At 35.9% G+C, this 24,277-nt stretch overlaps 2 protein-coding genes across 5 annotated transcripts in view; one reads left to right on the forward strand and one right to left on the reverse strand.

Moving 5' to 3' along the window:
- The first annotated feature begins 1,199 nt into the window (after window positions 1–1,199).
- The window catches only part of LOC126976072 (alpha-2-macroglobulin receptor-associated protein), a 127,511-nt gene continuing 104,433 nt past the window's right edge, over window positions 1,200–24,277 (forward strand). For 2 of the 4 annotated variants that reach the window (XR_007731826.1, XR_007731827.1), the window contains exons 1-7: window positions 1,203–1,611; window positions 1,736–1,948; window positions 2,919–3,129; window positions 3,712–3,888; window positions 4,957–5,054; window positions 6,282–6,371; window positions 10,486–11,325. Coding sequence is in view for 2 of the 4 variants with exons in the window: in XM_050824238.1 (XP_050680195.1) it covers window positions 1,432–1,611; window positions 1,736–1,948; window positions 2,919–3,129; window positions 3,712–3,888; window positions 4,957–5,054; window positions 6,282–6,371; window positions 10,486–10,617 (1,101 nt within the window). In the remaining 2 variants the exon portion in view is untranslated. Of the gene's footprint in view, window positions 1,612–1,735; window positions 1,949–2,918; window positions 3,130–3,711; window positions 3,889–4,956; window positions 5,055–6,281; window positions 6,372–10,485; window positions 11,983–24,277 lie in introns of those variants that run through there. The other 2 variants (XM_050824239.1, XM_050824238.1) reach the window with 2 other exon arrangements.
- Window positions 16,184–24,277, reverse strand: part of LOC126976060 (ankyrin repeat and KH domain-containing protein mask-like) — a 50,567-nt gene continuing 42,473 nt past the window's right edge. The window contains exons 40-44 of the mRNA XM_050824202.1: window positions 23,964–24,248; window positions 22,129–22,230; window positions 19,065–19,253; window positions 18,291–18,455; window positions 16,184–16,828 (exon numbers count right to left, since the gene is read on the reverse strand). Coding sequence (XP_050680159.1) covers window positions 16,802–16,828; window positions 18,291–18,455; window positions 19,065–19,253; window positions 22,129–22,230; window positions 23,964–24,248 — 768 coding nt within the window. The 3' untranslated portion in view covers window positions 16,184–16,801. The remainder of the gene's footprint in view (window positions 16,829–18,290; window positions 18,456–19,064; window positions 19,254–22,128; window positions 22,231–23,963; window positions 24,249–24,277) is intronic.

The following is a 24,277-nucleotide window of genomic DNA, read 5'->3' on the forward strand; positions in this document are numbered from 1 at the left end:
CCGCAATCTACACACTTATTGAAAATTAAAGCTAAGTGTGTGGCTACAATTTCTATTACATATTTCACAACGTTAACAGAGATTCCCCAGAGATCTTTAGTTTTCTTAACGCTAATTAGTCTAAACGTTTTAATAATCTCTATGCGATCAACATGCGTAAATTTAAAGTTTGTATTACATAAAGATACGTTTTGTGTAGCAGTTTCATTGCAGATATAGGTGAGGAATTTAGATATTTTGTCGTAGAGACCGGTATCATCATTAAAAAACTTTTCAAAAGTATCTGCGATTTCAGACTTTATGTTTGACCGTATTATGTGTGCTTGCCTTTTATATTTTTTTTACCGTACAGCTATACCTTCTCATGCCAGTGTATACCCAACCCAAGGAGGCCACCGCTGTAATCAAATGAAAAGCGAGTAGCTACAATGTTTGTATTCTCTTCAACAGTATGACGGATAGCTTTGCTAACTGAGATCCAGAATGACGCTCTTAAAACTGCTGTTTTGCTGCTAAACCATACGAGTGAACATCGCTGGAACGAGTCAAAGTGGACTAACTCTAAAATGGATCAAGCGACACTGATGTTCTATTCTATTCCTCCTACTATGGCTTCTGTGGAAGACAAACCACAATTCAGCCAATGTCCCGTTAAAGTTGACTACCAAACTTTGAGTATGTATAATTTCTAAATTTATTGGTAGTTATCAGTGCTAAAATTAAACAAAGATTTATTTTCTTATATTACGTGAAACAAATTTAAACTATAAATGACATACACAGTTAGTTACTTAAATTATTAAATTAAAGGTACTTAGTAAGCATTTAAAACTTTGTCTTATTTGTTTTAATATATTTACAAAGGGCGTTAAACTAGGGAGAGGAGACATTTAAAGGTGGTAAATCGGAGAATTTCGGGGGTATTAAATCCTACAAAGAAGAACACATTAAAAGACAACTGACCCACTTTTCCCTCATCAAGTCCACATTCACAAAGGAAATGTCGCTGAACATGCTAAAAATACTATCTACTGAAATAATAAATTCAAGAACATGTAAGCCAAAAACTCCCCAATAGGAGCGAAAAAGAAGTGGCGTCATTCTAATTCTAAATAAACAAAACTAATGGCTGTATGGATGTTAACCTTTCGCCTGTCCTAGTAACGGAATGGATGAAGAAATATATAAAAATAACTTTAAAACTGTAAACTGTATATTTTTCAACCAAAGTGATTTTAAATACTACGTAATTTTATAAACTATATCTCGCTAAAGTAAATAGGTGATTCAAAAAAATATATTATTACAGTTTGTTGTAGTTAGTGTTTTAGTAAGTTCTGTTTAGGTTCAGGTTATTGGATATTAATCTCATAACTCATTACTTGTACAAAATTACTTTTGTATACTTATTGCTTGTGATTTTTACCAAAAATGTCATATAAATTATTTGTTTGTGTACATTTTATTTTGTTCGTTTGTTATATTCAATGTGAAAACAAGTATTCTCGGTCATCTAATGTAAAAAGCGAAAAGGAGAATATAGACTTTAGAACTTTGGAAAAACCATTTAGAATGCAAAAATTTAACCTACTGTGGACAAAGGCTAAGCAGGTAAATTTATGGCTTTTTATTATCTTTGTTAATACTTCAAATTGCTTGTTCAGAAAAACAAGCTTTTCTTGATATATAATTTATTTTGCTTGAAATTTTTCATAAATAAAATAAAAAATTTCAGAGGTTGACTGAACCCAAATTGAAATCCTTATACAGTGATTTAATGATACAAGATAAGGAAGAAATAATATACAAAAGGATTAAAAGTGAAGGTGGTGATAAGGAAGGACTGAAGGAAGCAGATTTGAGAAGAAAAGTGACAACAATAATGAATAACTATGGTTTGAGGGAGCATTTTGAAGACAATGATATAGGCAGACAAAAACAGGACCCTGTAAGTTTTAATTTAATAACTATAATAAAAATTAATGGGTGGTTTAGTTATTTTTGTAGTATTTTTATAACAAAAGAATAGTTCATAATTTGCCAAATTACTTAAAATGCTTTCCTATAGGTACTGTATATTCTCTATGAATGTGGTTGAGTTTTTGTGGCAGAAGTTATTATTTTTACGTTCAACTTTGGTGTCATTGCTTGTTGAGATGTCATGGAGTAAATTGTTACATTCCCTAAATTATTATGGTTCAGGGAAGCAATGGTTGGTTCCAAGTTCTTCATCTTATATATTTATAGTTCTGTATATATTAGCAATATATAATAGTTGGTAACTCATGTGTTATTATTGATTTACTGTTTGTAACATTTCTGCAATATTGTTTTTTTCTTTGCCAAGGCTGAGAAGATACAATGAACAATATCTTTGTTTCTGAGAGAAATGAGATTGTATTTTAAGATGATTATGAAAGCATAGCAAAGCAATGTTCAATCTAATTTTGATGATGATTTATACATGTATGATCTATAATCTATAATTGAATTAATACCGTTCAAATGAATACAAAAAAATATTATAAAATAATTTCTTAGCCCTAAATTTACACAGTTTTTGACCAGGCTCCCTTGCACAGGATGCCGGCTAGAATATGGGTACCACAATGGCGCCTATTTCTACCATGAAGCAGTAATGTGTAAGCATTACTGTGTTTCGGTATGAAGAGCGCCGTAGCTAGTGAAATTACTGGGCAATGGGACTTAACATCTTATGTCTCAAGGTGACGAGCGCAGTTGTAGTGCCACTCAGAATTTTTGGGGTTTTTCAAGAATCCTGAGCGGCACTGCATTAATGGGCAGGGCGTATCAATTACCATCAGCTGGACGTCCTGCCCGTCTCGTCCCTTATTTTCATAAAAAAAAAGTTAAAATAAAGTGATAAAATGGTTTTCATTTAATAAATATAATTTTAGAAATTTAACTCTGCATCAGAAAAGTTTATAAATAAGAGCCTCTTTAAAGACAAAAAGCTGAATATGCTGTGGGCGAAAGCTGAGGCTTCAGGGTTTACGACCGAGGAGCTTGCTGCATTGAAAGAGGAGTTCACACATCATCAAGAGAAAATTGATCAATATTATGACTTGTTGGTCAATATGGATGTAAACGATAGTGAAGCATTTAAAAGTATGTAATTATTGCATGCATATATTATGTGAAACATGTAATGGATCTTGTAAGATCATATAAAATCTAAATGATCAAATTTCCTCAGGTGTCTTATATACCTTTCAAAATTTTAAAGTAAGCCCTAAAAATTTCACACACATATATACCGCCTTATAATGGTCCGCTAACTTTAAACAGCCGCTTAGGAGTGTTTTTTCTCATACTTAGACTCAGACTTAGGTCAATAGAATAAGACAGAGTGAGAATTAGCAATAGTATTTAACTTTACACTAATTTCACAAACCATTTTATAATTTAATTGTTTATTCTATTTGGTTGGCGGAAATAAGTCATCTCATTTTATATGAAAACTCCAGACTTCAAAGCTCATTTAAATTTAATGAGTAAGTCTAAATACAGGTACCTAGAGGCAATAGAAATCGGTACATACAAGGTTGTTGCTGGTAGGGTGATGTTGGTCTCCATCATACTGTTCATCTTTTACGGAGTTGACTCACTGTTTGAATTGTAATTGTTACACTATCCTATAACTATGAAAAGGTAAAGCAGTAAATACAGAATAAATAATTATTGTTACAGATGTTATTAATGAAGAAGAATTAGTGAAGTTTAATGAAATAAATAATGACAATACTTATGTCAATGATAATGGCGAGAACTTAAGAAAAGATTTTGTTGATAGATCCAACTTAGTAAGAGACAAGCACAGAGGTCTCCGCGATGGCTTTGATAGGCTGGAGAGAATTGCTGCAAGAGGTATAAGAAAAAAATTTGACATTTGAATAGATTTATAACTTTTAGCTACTGTATTAAAATCTTCAGAAAAACGGTCAATTATCCAAAGTTTTATGTTGTGTTGATAGAATATGATATCTATATGTCTCCACATATTTCCTTATTTTTTGCATTGAGTTTATATTACGGTGTGAACTGAGCACCAGGGAAGTCACCCCATACATGATCATGAATGTGATACTAAGTGTTAAATTAAGGAGATGTATGATTATGAGAGTGTTAGATTTTGTTTTTTACCAACACTGCATAAGACTTTGGTTCAATGCCCGGGGTGCTGCCACCACAGCAATTTCAAACACAATAACTGTGTGGACTTTATGGTTGTGTTCCAGTGTTATAACGGCACATGGTGTTCATTCTTAAATGTCATGTTAGCTGCAACATGATGAAAAAGTTATCTCACATTACAATACATCCATACAATATGTATAGGTTTATAGTATATAATAAATCTACCGTCATTTAATACCATTGAAAAAAACTTTAATAGGCAAGTTATGAAAAATGAAATGTTAAAAATTGCTTAATATACATTTTACCATTTACCTTGGTGGAGATTTTGCAACGAACTCAATGCTACTCTTAGTATAATTAGCATGAAATATTTAAGAAATCTCATATACAAAGTAACTTGAAGCAGGGTTCTCGATTGCAGCAAGGCATGTGAACCAGCTGTCGCCTTCCTTGACCATATTTAAAGCAAGGACATGACATGCCATGTCAGTTAAGTGATTATGATGAATCCTGCCACTCAATATAATAAAAAGAAATAAAAAAATTAATTTCGCTGGTGATATGTTGGGAGGTGCAACATTCAGTGAAATTAATTTAAGAAATTGCTGACAATCTGCAACATTCAGTGAAATGAATTTAAGAAAATTGCTGCTCGTGAACCACAACCTCTGCTGTTGCATGAGGTATCACTTACGATCAGTCATTTAATGCTATTTAAAAAAAAATCGAGATTTTTGTAAAACTACCTAAGTTTTGTTTAATACAAACTTATTTAAGATATGTGTGAATTTTCAGGGCCAACTAACAAGGAGTTCATTGAGCCCAAAGTTCAGGGTCTGTGGAAAATGGCGGTTGCTGCTAACTTTACCGTAGATGAGCTTGCTTCACTGAAGGTAAAATACTATTAATTTTTATATGGTCCAAGTAAAAACTCAGTACTTTATAATGACATTTTTAGGATTGAGAAGACTTTAATAATAATAACAGTCTTTTATTCAGATAAACAACATTATATCCTAACCCTAATACATAATAATATAATAAAAATTTTTTTTTTTCTCCTTTTCTGCAATTGCAAAAGTAAAGTATATTTTTGCTGTTAGACAAACAATAAAAATAGACCAGGTTTAATATTTTAGTGTGTGTGACAAGCTATGTCTTACACTCGCGATTTGTGTGACACATTGTTGTAGTGTGTGTGCATGGCTCAAAATGGAGGTTAATTCTAAATTTTTTTTTTGAAATTTTCACAGCTATCAGTCACAGTCATAGTCTATCTAGATGTATGAATTATGATCTAAGTTTTTGTTTAAGTTTAATAATAATTTAAAGTTGTCAGTCTGACGTTTGCGACATTCCTTAATTTTTCTTCATCCATTGGAGAGGCAAAAGGTTCGAGCCCATACAGCCATATTCTATAATATTCAATAATAACGTTATATTAATATGTGTTATAATAATAATTTAATCTTCAATTTCTTATTATTTTTATTCAATTATTTATTAATAACAGGGCTTTAATTAAAGTATATATATAATTAATGGTATAAATTAAATCTTGTTGTCTTTCAACTTTTTAAGAATATTTGTTATATAGGTACCTACTGGATGTCCTAGAATAGGTGGGACAAACAAGGGCAAACAAAAATAACATATTTTGTCTATGAGCTTTCAGATGAGCAAAAAAAATATGTATATATATATGTACACATATATGTATCTGTTAATTATTCCTTAGTTAATTATAATTAAGTTTTGCTTCAATCGCGCGTAAAGATTACACGCACACACGTTTTTTATATTTACATATTGAAATTTACTGAACCAAACCACAGAATTGTATGTTAATGTTACATTGTCTCCCTGTGTCGTTACCCCCTCAATTTGAGGACATCCCCCACAGAGAAGGGTGGCGCAAATCATCGACAAACAAGTTTAAACCTGCTGGATTCTTTGTCATTGCATAGAGATGTTGGGTATCTCTCCAATAATAGTATCGCATACATCACACTCGTGTTTGATATGATTATATGATTCAGATCATAATATTCCACTCTTAACATAATATTATGAGTGCTTCAGATGATATGTAGAGTTATATGTATTGATGGCTTCGGCAGGTAGAGCTGCAGCATTACGAGTCTCGTCTGCTGAAGCTACGCGCGTTGCACGCCGACCACGTAAGCAACCTCGACAAACATCACTCCAAGGTTCCTGCTGCCTTTTGTTTATTTGCTTGCATGATACAGGGTAACCCATGAGTCAATGCCCAAGGTTTATATAAATACGCCTAAGATATGATGCTGGTAAATTGAGATTTGTGTATATTGTGCACAAAACGTTTGGGGAATTCTCTGAACTGTTACCGTTTCAATCTAATGTCATTCGATTTAGTGACACCTTTAATGTTGTACTAAAGGAGACATTTTTTTTTGTTCGACGAATGGGCCCAGCGCGAAATGCAGTGTATATTATTGAAACATATATTGATTTATTCCTTATAATCTCTAGATTACAACGGTATATTTAGTCAGAAATGATCTAATTGGAATACTGAGAAATACGACAAAGTGAACGTGAAAATAACCTAAAAATCATTAAGATTTGTTATGGTAGTATGTGATTTTTTATATCAAGCTTATAATAAAGGCATTTGTCTTTTTAGGTACCTACTTGGATTTTAATGCGATTTATACTATTTGAATATTGGAAATCGCAATTGCAATCTTAACGAACAAAAATGTTCATCACACAAGAATTAATAGTCCCAGGCGTGTGTACACCTGAATACTTCCATTCAGCAGTCATGGCACCATAACCACTAAACCAGAAAGCTTGCCAAAAATACTTAATAACCATCATCATAATTTCAAAGTCGTGTCTTAAAATAAGTATTTCATATAAATACTAGGTAAGGTCTTGTACACTGTTTATCATAGGAAGGAAAACACATTGTATATATAAAAGATGGTCCAACCTAAAAGCATGAGGTTAATTATAAATAAAACAAAAGGTTCTCAGAGAATTATCTTAATATTTTTAATATAATTTAATAGGAAATAGGCATAGGCACGACAAGTTACTATAGAGATAGTACCATTTACATTTTTAGCACTCATTGTTTGAACTTCGTCTCTGGTATTATCATGTTGCCTGAGCCGATGCACCACTCTGGTCGCTTTCAGCCAGCAAGCCATAGACTTGCTGTAAATAATCCACTTGAAAAAAAAAAATAAGATAAGTAACATAATATACAATAAAACACACTATGAGCAGTCTACTCATAGATTATTATCTCTATACTAATATTATAAAGCTGCAGTGTTTGTTTGTTTGTTTGAACGCGCTAATCTCTGGTACTACTGGTCCGATTTGAATGATTCTTTCAGTGTGGGGTAGTCCATTTATCGAGGAAGGCTATAGGCTATGTTTTTTTTTTTTAAATTAGGGATCCGTAATAAAATTGCTATTTTGTAACACAAGGTGTAAAATCGAAAACCTATTTTTGCGTGCGCTGCAAAAACTATTGATAATAGAACAAAATGATGTACAGGCTATATATAGGCAATATTTTATTACTTATAAAACTATCGCGTGAATTATACTTTATATGGCAAAACAACGTTTGCCGGGTCAGCTAGTTCATAAATATTGTTCTCATGTAAGAGACAGTTTATATATTGTTTTAAATGAGAATAAATGTTCTTTAAACCTAAATACATATAACATTACTGTTTTTATTACTATAATAGCTTAAGAGATGGTTAACCTGGTGTACCCTCACACCACTGCAAAATAATACTCCTTTCTGCAGAGTCTATAGGTACAGTATGAGTTTGATATGCTCTTAATATTGAAGCCCCACATAGAATACAAATATTCCTGCACCCAAATCCTGTTGATTGACCAGTTTGAATATTATCTTGTAATATCAATAAGCATTTTCCGCTGAGTCTAGTACGTTTAACTGAAAAAAAAAATTGTAGTTATTAAAATATACTTTAAATAAATAGGTGTATTGACCCCTATACTAGGCACTTACTACAAGGTAAGTTTTTCAGGTGCACAGGCGGTATATAGGTGTTTGCTTTATGTACAATACAAATTTATTTACAAATCATAATTTCTTTATTTAGGTAAAGTACTCTCATACAATGCGAACAAGTTAAATATAAAAATAAACATACTCTGAACTCACATTACGTTGAAATCGTACTGCACAATTTAGACAACGACTCTCTGGAGTAGAATATGCTGTAGATGCCATATTAAAGTCTTTGAAATATACTAAAGAAATATAATAATGCAAAATAAACTGCAACTCGAAAGAAACGGAAAATACAGAATTATGTTTTGAAAAATAAAAATGACAGATTTGTTTTTTAGACTCATCACAGATATAGATTTTGTCTATGATACTTTTTTCCATTGCACGGTAATATTAAGCTATGTACATAATACTAATGTAGTTTAATCTCTAAAACAATAATTAAAATGAGGTTCATGGATCCAATACTTATTTGTTACTTTTCAAAAGCTGATAATCACTGTTAGCACCACGTTTTGCAGTAATATTTTTAATTTCTCGCATGAATGTTACAAATGTTTCATTATACGTATTTGTTGCCATGGTGACCATAACTGGATACAGGAAATGTATCAAGTGTTTGCCTTTTTAATATAATTTCATGAACCCGGTTAGATTTTACAATAAAATATAGCCTGTTGACAATAATAAATTAATTACATTTTTACGATTAATAAACTGGGCCGAAAAAAAAGTCTCCTTTCATTATTTCGCATTCTTTCTAGCTAATCGATTGGTGTTTTTTTTTAATGAAAATAAGGGACAAGACGAGCAGGACGTTCAGCTGATGGTAATTGATACGCCCTGCCCATTACAATGCAGTGCCGCTCGGGATTCTTGAAACCCCCAAAAATTCTGAGCGGCACTACAACTGCGCCGGTCACCTTGAGACAAGATCTCAAGTTCCCAGTAATTTCACTAGCTACGGCGCCCTTCAGACCGAAACACAGTCATGCTTACACATTACTGCTTCACGGCAGAAATAGGCATAGAAATAGGTATTTACTATTTATATATTATTATGTATTAAAAGAACATAATCATGCATGCTCAATTGATATACGTACTACCCTAGCTTAAACATAGAAAAGAATAATTATGGAAATAAGAAGAGGCATATTTACCTGTATTTTTGTTTTATATTGGTATTTCGTTGCAGTAACTAATTACTTTGTGCTGAGCAATTTATATTTCAATATTGATAAGTGCTGTCTTCACCGCCAGATATTTCTACTACAACAAGAAACATTACTAACCAGTAAAAGACCTCCAAACCCCTAACACATTGTAGTGGATGTAGAGAATGAGACTCATTCGTGTATATCAATATGGTGTTGTTTCATTACCTATAAAACTTATCTTGTGACCTGACTCATTGGTTTACCTTGCTTTTTATTTTACACTTAATTTGCACGTGGGTTTATTGTATAGTAGCTCCAACCAAAGACCAGCAAGATACCTTGTTATCAACACGAACAAATTGCTCGTGTTGTAAGATATTTGTATAGTTAGTACAGGGGACCTTCACCAATACTTTTAAGAGATGATAAGTATTTTATATGCTAAAAATATATCGGGAGTGGGTGTCAAACATTGACCTCTATATATCACTGGACTGGCGGCTGTCAAAGTGCTTTCGTGCCCGTATTTTGGCGCTGTTGGCCATGTAGCGAGAGTCTGCGGTACTAAAACTAGTGATAACAATCTGGTGGACAACATAGATGGTGGGAAACTATTTACAAAAAAAAAAATGTGTACTTTATTACGTTGATTCTTGAAGTATTAATACAAAGGAACACGAACGAAATTAATGCAAAATGTAAAAATACTTCAGAGTATTGTACGTTCCTTCGCAGCCATTTGTATTATATGTCAAAATTAGTTCTCTGGACGCCCGCGAGTGACACTTCAAATAGGCACAACAAATTTGTTGTCAAACATATGGAACAGCCTCTGCAGGGGTATTTATTCAGATCAGTGGTGTCAAAACAATCTGTCAAGATACATTTATATTGTTTTGAATTATATGTGTATATACAGGTGTATATTGGTGTCAAGTAAGAGAACAAAAAGTGAAAAAAAAGGTACCCAATTATAAAAGTTTGGATACCTTTTCCTGCAGTAATATTAATTTTGTAGACAGCTTACTTCGTGATGTTCACATAGACCGCCACAAGTTGCTTGATTATCATGCTCCATTAAAAAAAATTGTTACAATTATTGTATGTGTGGTACAGATAGCGGCAGCTGGTGACAAAATGGATAACTTCGCGGACCAGCAGCAGATGATAAAGAAGCACTCGCGCAAGGTAGAGAAGCTGCACGCGGATATCGAGGGTAGAATCCTGGCCAGGCACACTGAGTTGTGAAACTACCTTCATATAATATGTACCTTCTCAACATAATACTTACTTGGCAAGATGAGTAGTAATAATATTATGTGGTGTTCTACTCCCAAAAAAGGAAATTCGTTAATAGTTATAAAAATTAGTGATTTGCTGCAAAAATCCGCAAAATGAGAGTATTTTTTTAAAGTTCTTGTGTAAAAAATATTTTACACTGACACTTGGCTCACCGCTGGCGGGGACGGGCGATTACTCGTACCGTAGTAGAAAATGACCGCTGCGAGTCGCTGGCAGTGTTTCTGCCCACCAACCGAGCATCGCTCATTGAACAACTATTCATTTATGTGTCTCTTTTATTATACACACCGCGACATATTACGGATTACGTATTCAGACACCTGGAATACGGTTAAATTATACCTATATATTTGTCTTTATATAATGAAGTTTGTTTTTAAAGAACAAACAATCAACATAAATCTTAATGTAATAACTATTTTTTTATTATTTTATAATTATAGCTAATAAATATTTTATCTACGCCCATGCTTTAAATCCTCTATTAAAGATTCTGAAACAGTTAGCCTATTGCCAACATTAAAACACCCCAATGTCCTAATAACAATAACATCATCCAAACGGATGATGTTATGTTGTACTGAATTTCATAACAAAGAATATTTAAGTTTACTCGCGTACCACACTACCAGAACGTCGCGCGCCGGAAAAAAAGTAGGTTATTCGAATCCCCGCCATTTTTCTTCGATATTTTTATTGTTTTGTTTACAAAAAATGAGCAATTCAAGTTTTGACAGCACACCGCCAGATATTTTAAACGCTGCAAGGAACATAATATTCAAGTGAATTTTAATAGTTGTACTAATAATTCTTTCAATAATACTTAGTTTATTTGTATATAATCAGTAATTGATGATATTAGGTTACTACTAGGACTAGCTGTTTTAATGTTAGCAGTAAGCTTCAGAATCTTTTATAGAGGATTCATATTATGGGTGTAGATTAGAAAGTCTTGTATGCAACTGTTGATAATTAGGTATTAAAACACTCATGTGATACTATTATCACATTCATGTTTTAATACGCCTTATTACACAACAGTTGCATGACTATAAACAGTCTCTCTATCAAGAAGAAGTATATATATATATCCTGAAAGAAGAGCGTTTATTGGATTTAATTTTATATAACAGTTGTATTTTGTTAAAAGGGATATACCAAAAATATAATTTTTATATACACAACCTTTATTTAAGTCTGAATGTTATTAAATAGCCTTAATGGTGCTTCTCTCTTGCATTTAGTTAGATTTAATTTTTACTTTATTTAAAACATGAATCTGAAATTATTTTAATAAAATATTCTTACATGCTTCGTATTTTTATTATACCTTCATATTATTTTATGTTACAGTATAACATCAAACGTCGCGATTGACTCTAATCTGATGTTCATCCACATACATGTATTTCTCAAGGAATTTCCTTCCAAGTTCAATGTAACTAAATGATATACCGAGTTCCTACTGAGGCATTTCAAGTCTAAATAAAATGGGACAGGTTCGAGAAAATCAGACATGTGCGAGTCGTTCCGGAGGAAATGCTATGTGCCGAAGAACTCCGGAAATAACTACCATAAGAGTAAAGTTTCAGAAGGAACTATCTTTCTTAATAATCATAATATCACGCGGATTTCACTGAATGAGTACAGTCAGCCTCAGAAAAAAGCGTCACTCACTGTATTTAAAAACATTGCTGTCTGCATGTTTACAGTCAATGGTAATATTAATATGCCCAACGCAGTTTATTGACAATCTGATTTGAACCTTATATCTTTACACCGAAAGTTCATTTTCTTCAAAGTATCCAAATTTTTGAACACTGGGTTCTATATTTTGGCGAATTGTGTGTAGCGAGATTTTTTGACTTCTTTGGATGCTAACCATTTGACGCTGACTGCACAAGTTAGATAGTATGGGTGTGTAGTCATCAAAATTTTGTCGTTTGACCGATTTTCAAATGAAATCAGATATATTCAATTAGGTCAAATAATGACACTTATGAATGCTAAAAGTTATACATATTATTATCAATTACCATGACTTCAGAATAGGTTGAGCTGTAATGAGAAGAATTGGCAAGAATTCAACACCACTTTAAATCAATATTTACAGCGTCATTATTTTATAAATTATTGTAATCAAAATTGAGTAAATTATTGAGTACATGAGTAAAAACAGGCGTATCGAACTTGGGTTGCGGCGCTGAGCTCAAAAGATCCGAATTGCCAAGTTCTAAAGAGGAAATATAACGTCCATTCAGATTTTCCAGCGGCAAATCGCCCGTGCGAAATCGAAACACGTCGTCAAAATCGGCGAGCAGCTTTCTTATTACCCGACCGGAACACGCAAGTTCTGGTCGCTGTCGTAAGCTGCTCTTGGTAACTTCAACCAGCTGTCGATGCCGCCGTTGCACCCTGGCCCATACGGCAAAAGAGTAAGCCGATCTCCTGTGCACTCTTTTTACCTCCAACTCGACTCTTGACGACAACGGAAAACCACCGCCGACCATCCCGCGGTGTCAGAGCTCTATGCCCGAAGTACCTACAGTTCAGACAGAAAATTGTTAGGCGAGCTCTGTTTGAGCGTGCTTAGGATGTGTGCCCCTGAGTTGACGCCTGTGCTAACGCGTTTATTCCGGCACTCTTATTCAAAAGGCGTAGTCCCTGACTCATCGAATGGACTCCCTTGTCGATCCGATCCAAAAAAAGGAGACTATTTCAGATCCGGCAAACTGCAGGCCTATTGCTATTACCTCCCCTGCTCTCCAAAATCATGGAGAGAATATTTAACCGCCACCTCTTGGTATACCTTGAGGGTCACCTGTTGATCAACGACCGGCAGTATGGCTTTCGCCATGGTCGGTCGGCAGGCGATCTTCTGGTATACCTAACACATAGATGGGCGGCGGCTAATGGCAGTTAGCCTGGATATAGTAGAGGCCTTTGATCGTGTATGGCACAAGGCGCTCCTCTCAAAACTTCCATCATTTGGGCTTCCCGAGAGCTTGTGCAAGTGGACCTCCAGCTTCCTCACTGGGCGCAGCATACAGGTCGTTGTCGACGGTTATTGCTCGAATCCCAAGCCCGTGAACGCTGGAGTGTCCCAAGGCTGTGTGCTATCTCCCACGCTGTTTCTTCTGCATATCAATGATATGTTGGAAACCTCCAACATACATTGCTATGCGGACGACAGTACTGGTGGTGATGCCGTATACACGGGCCATGCAGGTCTCTCTCGGGAAATTCCGGGACGCCGGGAGAAACTTGTCTTCTATCGAGTCCTCTCTCGAGAAGGTCGCGGAATGGGGTAAATTGAACCTTGTCCAATTTAACCCCCAGAAGACTCAAGTTTGCGCGTTTACCACTAAAAAAGACCCATTTGTCGTATCACCGCTTTTAAATCCTCGCCTAGTATCGGAATACTGGGTCTCGAAATCTCGAGCTATTGCCAATTCCGTGGCCATCTGGAGGGTAAAGCCAAATTGGCTTCGAAGAAACTGTGCGTCATTAATAGAACATGGCAATATTTCAAGCCGGTCCACATTCTAGCGCTCCACAAAGCGCAGGTCCGGCCACACATGGAGTATTGCTGTCATCTCTGGTCTGGCGCACCCTAGTATCAGCTCGATCCATTTGACCTCGTGCAACGCAGAGCAGCTTGAATTGTCGGGGACCCAGTGCTTTGTGAACGGCTGGATCACTTGGCGTTGCGTAGAGACGTCGGTTCATTGTGTGTCTTCTACCGCATTTATCACGGGGAGTGTTCCGAAGAGCTGTTTAACCTGATTCCTGCCGCCGAATTCCACCTTCGCACGACACGCCACAAGTTAGGATATCGTCCCCACCATCTTTTTGTGCGGCGGTCCTCCATAGTGCGGTTTACAAGTAGCTTTCTTCCTCGCACTACAAAGCTGTGGAATGAGCTTCCTTGTGCGGTGTTTCCAGGACGATACGACATGGGTACGTTCAAAAAAGCGCGTACACCTTCCCTAAAGGCCGGCAACGCTCTTGTTTGATTCCTCTGGTGTTGCAAGAGAATGTGGGCGGCGGTGATTACTTAACATCAGGTAACCCGTACACTCGTTTGTCCTCCTATTCCATAAAAAAAAAGATGCGTCAATCTTATGCGGTACCCACCTGAGAGGTTTTACGATGAAAAGAATATTTAAATACATAGAAAATTATAGTAAACTCATGCTCTTGCCCTGTGTTGACATTCTTAGCTGAATATACTACGTATTGGATCCGTCGAAGTCGGCAACAGTAATCCATACACACTGAAGAAAAGTGTTGTGATTTATAATACACAACCAGCTGACTGACAGACGGACTTTTGAACACTGGAGTCTTTGTTTTAAGCTTTATATTAAACTCTACAAAAGTCTAAATCCATTGCAGCCTCAGAATAGATAGTTAAACTTTTGAATATAAACCTCTGTAGTGCTGTCGACATCTTTACTATTACGTTCCCTGTTGTTATGCATTGACAGCGTAATTTGCTAAATAAACATCTTGACTATATATATCACTTCACACTATACTAGAGCGAGATTTATTCAACTAACTTAATGGTGTCTAAAAAAAATAATCTCTAAATGTAAATGTAAGAATTCACTTTCAACATTTATCTCTCAACGCTCCATGAGAACTATTTTTTTGGGGCAAACCCACCCATTATTTATCACGCCAACACAGAAAGAAGGCTTAGACGCCATAAACCATTTCGTTTCTGTCAGAAATATCCAATTTATACTTTTTTTTATGGCTCATCCCTTTAACCCTTTTTAAATAAGGTATACAACTTAAAATATTTGCCACCATCAGGCATCATATTGAATATCGACGCGACGGAGAAAACATAGCTTTGAAGCGTTCTGAAAGGAGTTTTTAGTTTATTTGGTTTATATGTTGTTTCCCAATTAACGCAACGCTCTTGTGATTCCTCTGGTGTTGCAAGAGAATGTGGGCGGCGGTGATCACTTAACACCAGGTGACCCGTACGCTCGTTTGTCCTCCTATTCCATAAAAAAATGATTAACACAAGGGCTTCTATTTCTGCCGTGAAGCAGTAATGTGTAAACATTTCTGTGTTTCGGTCTGAAGGGTGCCGTAACTAGTGAAATTACTGGGCAAATGAGACTTAACATCTTATGTCTTAAGGTGACGAGCGCAATTTTAGTGCCGCTCAGAAGTTTTGGGTTCTTTTAGAATCCTGTCCGACACTGTATTGTTATCGGCAAGGCGTATTAATTACCATCAGCTTAACTTCCTATTCGTATCGTCCCTTAGTATCATTAAAAAGAAATGTCAGACACTCAGGGGTCATCATAACGATATGTGCCTTTAATCAGCCTGCACTATACTAGTCCTGTGTTATCCTGTTGATAAATAACACCATACGATTAAGAAGACACTGTTGTAATTTATCATCGGTTTATTGGCTTACAACTTACCACATTCCAGCAACATATAAACATCGGCAGGGTATCACGGAAACAGTAACACGAGTGCATCAATAAATGATATTTAATCTTCATGTACAAGCAAATGTATTAATACACATTGGGGGCGCATCGGGCGTTCGCTCGTCCGAATAATATCTTATTATGCCATAATATAGTGTAAAACATAGTAAAGTGGCGCGGCAACACAACACAACACGGCCGCTCCGGAATCACATTCCAAGCTAGCTACGTATCTACATCGCGTGGGGCCGCGGCCGGCGTAACAACTATATACCGTGCGCTCCGCTAACAATAGGCGGGGCCTGCTCCCAGTGCCGTTCCCGCCCACTTATGTTTGTTATATCGCCTTTATTATATCCACATACGGCAGACACTAAGGGTCCGACGGCGGCGATCAGGTCCGGCCTATTCTTATGAGGAACGCATTACAATTATAATTTGTCTAAATATATGTCCCTCTCCGTCCCGGCGGGAGGCGGCACGTCCGGCGGAGGCGAGAGAGGGACAACGCTTCTCCTTCATACAGACTTTAGGCGTGTGTGAAATGTATGGACAACTTTCCGTCTATATAGATAATCCTCTGTATATATATAACTTTGTCGCTAATATCTACACCGACTCCAAGGTTAAACGTTCGTTTTCGTCGCCGCGGAGGTGATCCGCCTCTATTGGCTCCACTTGTTCCAGGTTTGCTGAAATAGAAATTGTTTATGTAAAATATTATCAAAATATTTTTGAGCATACAAATGTATTTAGAAAGCATATAATGTTTTTGTGGGTTCTATTTTATGTTATCAAATTTTTTACACTTCTATTATATTATATTTGTCGCCATATCACAATAATAATTAAATAATTTTAGCTTAAATTATACTAGCTGTATTGTGTTAAATTATAATAATATAATATACATTTAAACAAAATTATGTCGTCACAGGCTCGGGAGGCGATGACAAAAAGCTTTCGCAATGCTTGGCAGGTGATGAATAACTCTCTTGTCATCAATATCGGCAATAACAACTTAAGTTTTAAGGTTGCGCACAATAATATTTTAAAACTCGAAACTTAGGCTCATAAATTTAAAGTCACGCAAATGTTACATTAGTTGTGAGATAATGTGGGTTGGGTACGTATCTCACGAACTCTTTCTTTCGAGTACAGACCGTCCAGGTCGTGCAGTGTAACTTATATTTTATATAATATACAAATAAAATTTTTATACAACTTAACTTTGTTGTCAAAGCATGGTGAAAGCTTCAATATCTTTATATACTCAAATATCATAAACCCTACATGATGCGCTGAAGAACCGCACATTATGACCACCATAAAAATAAGACTTTTGTTAGAACAAATTTCTTATCTGTAAAAATGTTATTATTGCTAAAAAATAACATCGATTTCTATAGTATTATTTCATTCAAATTACGGAAATATCTGAAAAACAACCAAACTTTGTCAATTTGCAAACAAATTTGACAAATGTTGTACGTAATTAAGATATCGAACGATATGATAATTGGGGCCGACTGAAGTTTGTCTCTGAAAAAAACAGATGACAGAAGACTTCTCATTAACGCCATTTCCAGTAAAATTTATGGTAGTCGATATGCTGCTCCTGCGTGCATCATGGAGACTTAACGATGTATGGGTAGATAAAGTAGTGTATGTAACTGTACATAATTAAAAATTAAAACACTCGTATGATGTTATTATGCTTTACCTACATACCCATGCTCTAAATCCTCTATTAAAAATTCTAAAACTGTTAGCTTATTGCCAACATTAAAACACTCAATGTCCTAATAACCATTACATCATCCAAACGAGTGTTGCAATGAAATTTAGTGCAACATTACATCACCCGTTTTTATTACAACACTTGTTTGGATGGTGTAATGGTTACTAGGACTTGCTTTTTCAATGTTAGCAGTAAACTAACTGTTTCAGAATCTTTTATAGAGGATTAATATTATGGGTGTACATAAAGTCTTGTATGAAACTGATGATAATTAGGTATTAAAACACGAATGTGGGTTTATACATGAGTGACAATTGCATAAATAACTATTAACGCACACTCGTTTTAAATGCCCTTCATTATGTACAGCCACATAAACTACTATTAGAGTTTTTCATAATGTTAGTGAGTACCTGTTTGTCATTGTGGTGTTGCTGCTGCTCCCACTGCTGCTGCTCCGACAGCGGCAGGTGCTGCAGGTACTGCATGGGCAGCGCGTGCATCAGCGACAGTGCCGTGGCCGTGGCGCCGCCCGCACCGTAGCCTTCCGCGCTCATGCCCACGTTGCCCACACCCGTCTGTCGAAAGGTGCTCCGATAAGATCATGTCCGCATAGGTACTAATAACAACAAACGAAAAGGTCTCTCTTCTTCTCGCCTGCAGTCTTTATTTTTCACTTTCTCTCATCATCCTTTATTATATGTAGACCCGGTATGACAAAATATTATGTGTAAAGGAAATTTCGAGTTAGGTGTATGTAACATTACACCCTAGATTTTTTTATTTATGTGTTTTATATTTTTGTGAAAATAAGAGTTTGACCGCGCTCTCTTTATGAAGTTGTTTTGCTTGAGTAGAGTACAATAAGTGCCATTGTACAATACTCTATTGATTGAAAAGAGTGTCTGTTGAGTTCTTGTTTTTCTCACGAACTGAACTTTTTCTGAATATATGGTAAATACAGTAATTTACAAGAAATATTTATCAGAAGCGCTTAGTTTAAGCCTAATTGAATAAGGTTTATTTGACTCCGACTAAGTGTGGATAGTATCTATCAAGAATTTAATAATAATATAATCTCTAACTATCTGGTCAAGATCGTCGGAATACGATGGATAAGAGCAGCAGGATCGATCGTCGTGGAAATCTTTGGGGGAGGCCTTTGTGTAGGCCAGCAGTGGACGTACCTGATATCTGTCGTGGTCGGTCCGCAGGTGCCAGTCGTCGGCCGCGTTCATCTTCCACGCTCGCTCCGTGCCGATGGGGCGCGGCTTGCGCTCCTCGTCGTCGCCCCACGCCATGCCGCTGGTGCCCGCACCCACGCCGCTTACGCCTGCACCCACACCGCTCACGCCCGCGCCCCGCTCCAGCAGCGACTGGAAATATTATTCAATCATCATTACAACTTTACACCACGATGATAGTGTAGACATAGCTAAATGTTTCAGTTTTTCAAAATTTGAAAAACAAATAAAAATAATTTTATTTAAATTCTCATAGGATTTGTATGATCTCTTAAAGTTTTTTTTTATATGTTTGTATAAAAATAATAGACTGTTCGCTATTAAACTTGTTAATTAAGGAAACTATCGGTCTAAAAAAAATCTTAAATGGCGCTGGACAGGACCTTCAGGGTATAGACAAATAGAGCAAATATATCACGGACTTGTATCCCAGAAACCTAAAAAAGAAACGGAGAGGACAATACGGGAGACGGTCAGATGAACTAAGGAAGATAGCAGACAAGACATGGTCTAGGATAGCTAAAGATAGAAAAGAGTGAAAGAAGTTGGAAGAGGTCTTTGTCAATAGACAAACAGATGGCGCTAAATACTTAGTTAAGGACAGTATGTAAATATATAATTTATAAACTCTACTATCTGAATAAGGGCCTATATTACAATTATTACATGTGGCAGAATCAGTATGTGTCTGCTTCTTGTAGATTTTCTACGATTACAGCTTCACTGAAATATAGACCAATTAATGTATAATTATTTTCGCATATTTACGAAAACAAATTGGATCATTTTTGCCCGGTGGCCGGTACCTATAAACAATAAAGGCTCGTTCTTGCTACGCTCGGTGACATTTTCTTGGTACTGTTTCACGAAATACCAACCGTAAGGGCATTTTACTGATAGTTAATAGAAAGAACAATTTTTTGTTCGTGTTAGTGTGTTCAAATAAAGCGTTTTCTTTTAATTATTTAAACTTTTATTTTGGAGGGTTTGTATAAACATGTTGTACAATTATTGATGGTCGACATTTGGATCTTCATTATTTATTTAACGACCACCAACGTAATGTAAGCAAGATCAATTTCTATTGCTTAGTTTAAAAGTAACTAATCGTGTTTTAAAAACACGTTACACGATTACTTTACTTGGATTTTTTCCGCCCCTAAAAATGATTTTACAAATCAGATCGTCAATTTTTTATTATTTACTTGTTGGTTTTTAATTAAACGATAATTACCAGTTAAAACTGGTTTGTTTAAATTATTTCCTTTGCAGTGTTAACCTTAAGAGAGTGTTTTTAAAACTCAAGAGTCAATTCCTTAAGATTCGAAACGAGACGAACGTCGTGCTAACCAAATAGAAGATAGAAGGCTGTGATGACGTAAAATAAATACTAGATAAATATCACTAAAAGTAGAAATAAAGCTCTGTCAAATGACTCGGGGATGGAATAATTCGTACTAAGCCGGTTTAATTAATAGAACTTTTAAAATAAACTTAAAAATATATAAATTAAATTTGTAAACAAAATTTATGAACGATACGGTACTCTGCGATCTCTCGTGTTCCGTGCGAATGCTCTTCCACTGAGCCAACCGCTCGAGTGACGTATTGTATATAAATCTTAATATGTCTTGTTCAACTCTCAGGTTGTGCCTCCATCTACAGGATCTACTTTACAGTTGATAACCTGCTCATACCTAGTATTTGCATGTTAGGAAAGTGACTTGAGATGTCGATGTTTAGTTATTTTTTTTAAATATGTTGTGAAATGCTGAAGTATGATGATATTACTCTATTCTGTATATTTGTAATCCCGACGATTTTTTGATTATAGGAACCGGGCAGGCATTACAGTTCTTTTAAACTACTGTAAAACTGTTATATACTGAACGGAAAACTTAGGCGTGGAAATAATATGTGACGCTACCCTATTGCGCCGACGTCGAAGTCCTTCATACACTCTCGGCTGCGCTCGCGTGTGATATCTCGCGAACCGACGACCGCGCTGTCCGTATGAGGACATAGCTATAAATACGGACGCCTAGCGTTAGTTCAATACTCTATAGTAATTATTTCTGCCTTCTAAGTAGGTAATGTATAAACATTATTGTGTTTCGGTCTGAAGGGCGCCGTAGCTAGTGAAATAACTGGGCAGATGAGACTTAACATCTTATGTCTCAAGGAGACGAGCGCAATCGTAATGCCACTCAGAATTTTTGGCCTGAGCGACACTTTATTGTATTGGGCAGGACGTATCAATTACCATCATCTGAACGTCCTACTCGTCTGACAATAAAAAAAAATATTGTCCGACAATCCAACACTGCCCACACACGTATACAACACGTTTGTCGGGTTACGGGGGTCCTTTATACGTACTTTGCTGTTACTATTTGTACTTTTTTATGGAAGAGGTGAAAAAACGGGCGTAGGCGTCACTTGATGTTAAGTGATCACCGCCGACCACACACTTTGGCAACTCCGTTTCCAGCTTTTCAGGTAGGTGTAAAATCTTTATCTTAAGATACCTATGTCGGATCAAACATCGCGCAAGGAAACTCAACACAGTTTGGTTGCACGTCGAAAAAATTCCTTAAAAACTGCTCTGTTGAGCAACACTTTCACATCCAGATGGTGAATCCATGACAATTCGACAAGCTTAAAATTACTCGCGGTCAAGTATAAGTATTTGTAAGTACTTAACTATAAGTAATACTTTAAAACTAGTTTGCCTCAATAACTGAAGAGTGACTGAAAAGCAAACGACCTAAGAATAAATTTTATAATTAACTAGACGTTCCCGCCCGCTTCTTTGGGCGAATTTTAAAAGGAAATAAATTAATGAAGGAACTTTGGAATTCGTAAAATAAGTACCCATAGGACAAATTTCGCATCGAATAGTGGTAGTTTCATGTCGATACGATCAGTGTTTAAGGCGTGATTGAGCCTCAAACAAAGACCATTTTCACTATATATATAGATAGACAGAAGATCACGATCAATATACCTGGTAGGAGTGGTGTGCGTGTTGCTGTTGCATGTTGCTCTGCTGGTAGGACATCAGCAGCGAGCTCAAGTTGCTAGCGTTGCTTGCGTTGGCGAACAGTTGCTGTATACAAACATAGATTTGTTATATCTGCACGAATATTACATACTCCGAACTACGACATGTGTTAACATCTCAGGTATACTAAGTATGGGCCTTGAATAGAAAAATACAGTAATATACGATACAAAAAAAGAAACTAAAAAAGAATCACATATAACTGCGCTTTATGATTATGGTGGTGCCAATACAACTTGCGAAACTGAATTGGCAGTGGCCAGGGCACATAGTTCGATAGACAGATGGCCGTTGGGGCAGTAAAGTCCTCGGATGGCGACCATGTACCGGAAGACGCAGTGTTGGTAGGCCACCCACAAGATGGACCGACGATATGGTCAAGATCGCCGGAATACATTGGATGAGGGCAGCGCAGGACCGGTCGCCATGGAAATCTTTGGGGGAGGCCTTTGTCCAGCAGTGATGATGATGCCAATATAAAGGTCTCTTTATTATGTATACTTATGAAACAATTAGTAAAAATATTGAGAGTAGATATATTTTATTGTGTGCGCTAACAGCGCGACTAGTTTTGTGAAGTAGTATGAAGTGATTAATTCTTATATAAGATATTTATAAGACTAAGACGTCAGAGTACAAAAGTTTTGTATTCAAAATTCTTTTAAATTCGTACGCTGCGTAATCTTGCCTAATTTTAACGCCCCGATAAGCAATCCGTTACATAATACAGAGAATTGGAGTTTTGTTTTACTATGCCAAAGAATTTTTAATAGTGTAAAATGTAATATACAGTTTTTTTCTGAATGTACAAATACAATTATTTTTATTCAAAATAGGATATGATCACTTATTTAACGTGAAAAACTATTCATCCATTTGGAAATTTATGTCAAGACCTGAGAAGAACGGACGCAAGTTACTCAGCGGGCTTCTTTTTTTATATTATATTTTAATACAATTAAATTTATAGCTAAAATAGCCCGACGCCGTCAACTCCTTTCCCAATGAGTGATCATTAGAAAGTCATTCATAGTTCACCTTTACCCCATAAACGACTATTAATAATTACTATTTTGCATTTCGTTATAAAACTGTTTTGAATATTTTCTGCAATCATGTTGCATGATCAAAGCATTATTTTTATTTATGGGAAAAAAGATCATATAAGCGTAAGCATCACCTGATGTTAAGTGATCACCGCCGCCCACATACCCTTGCAACACCAGAGGAATCACATAATATATATATATATGTCATCAGTGTCATCACTATAATTATAACAGTTTCTAGAAAATTCCCTTATTTGTAACCTTTTGAGTTAGTATAGTGCTAGTGAATTAGTGTACAATATAAAAATAGTGATATTATAAAAGACACATGAACAAAGTGACTTCCCCTTAATAGAGACATTAAGAAATGTAAAAAAAAACATTGAAGTAGGCGTTACTTTGCGGAAATCCATAATTATACAAATGATTTGAGTTTTCTTTAGTGTTAATTCCGCCAATATTTGTCTTTAAACAATTGCCAAACAAATGCCAAAATCTGGCATGAGACATACATTGGCGGAATTAACACTAAAGAAAACTCTAATCATTTGTATAATTAAGAAATGTGTTAATGGACACATTGTTAGTTTAATCTATATAAGCAGTTTAAGTTAAAGTAGAACTACTTATTAGTCTAAGTTAAGGCTAGATTGTAATGCAAGGGGGGCAACATTATATTAACTATATTATTATGTTCCCTAATTGAAGGGCAAAAAAATGATTGCGTACCTGTGCAGAGTGCTTGTGGTGATGCTGCAGTAGCGGGTGTCGCTGTGCAAAGTCAGGAGCGCGCGGGTTGAGGCGCGACACGTTCTCAACGTTACCCACGCCAACACTCCCTACGTTGCCTATGCCGACGTTTCCCACGCTTCCGACGTTTCCCACGCTAACATTTCCGACGTTGCCCATGCCCACGTTTCCCACGCTGACATTGCCCACGTTGCCCACGTACCCCAGCCCAACGCCGCTCACGCCAGACACTCCGCTAACACCAACTCCGCTGGCCATCGATACCTGTACGATTAAAAGGGAACATTGAAATT

This window comes from Leptidea sinapis, chromosome 39 (assembly GCF_905404315.1).
Source record: "Leptidea sinapis chromosome 39, ilLepSina1.1, whole genome shotgun sequence".
NCBI lineage: Eukaryota > Metazoa > Arthropoda > Insecta > Lepidoptera > Pieridae > Leptidea > Leptidea sinapis.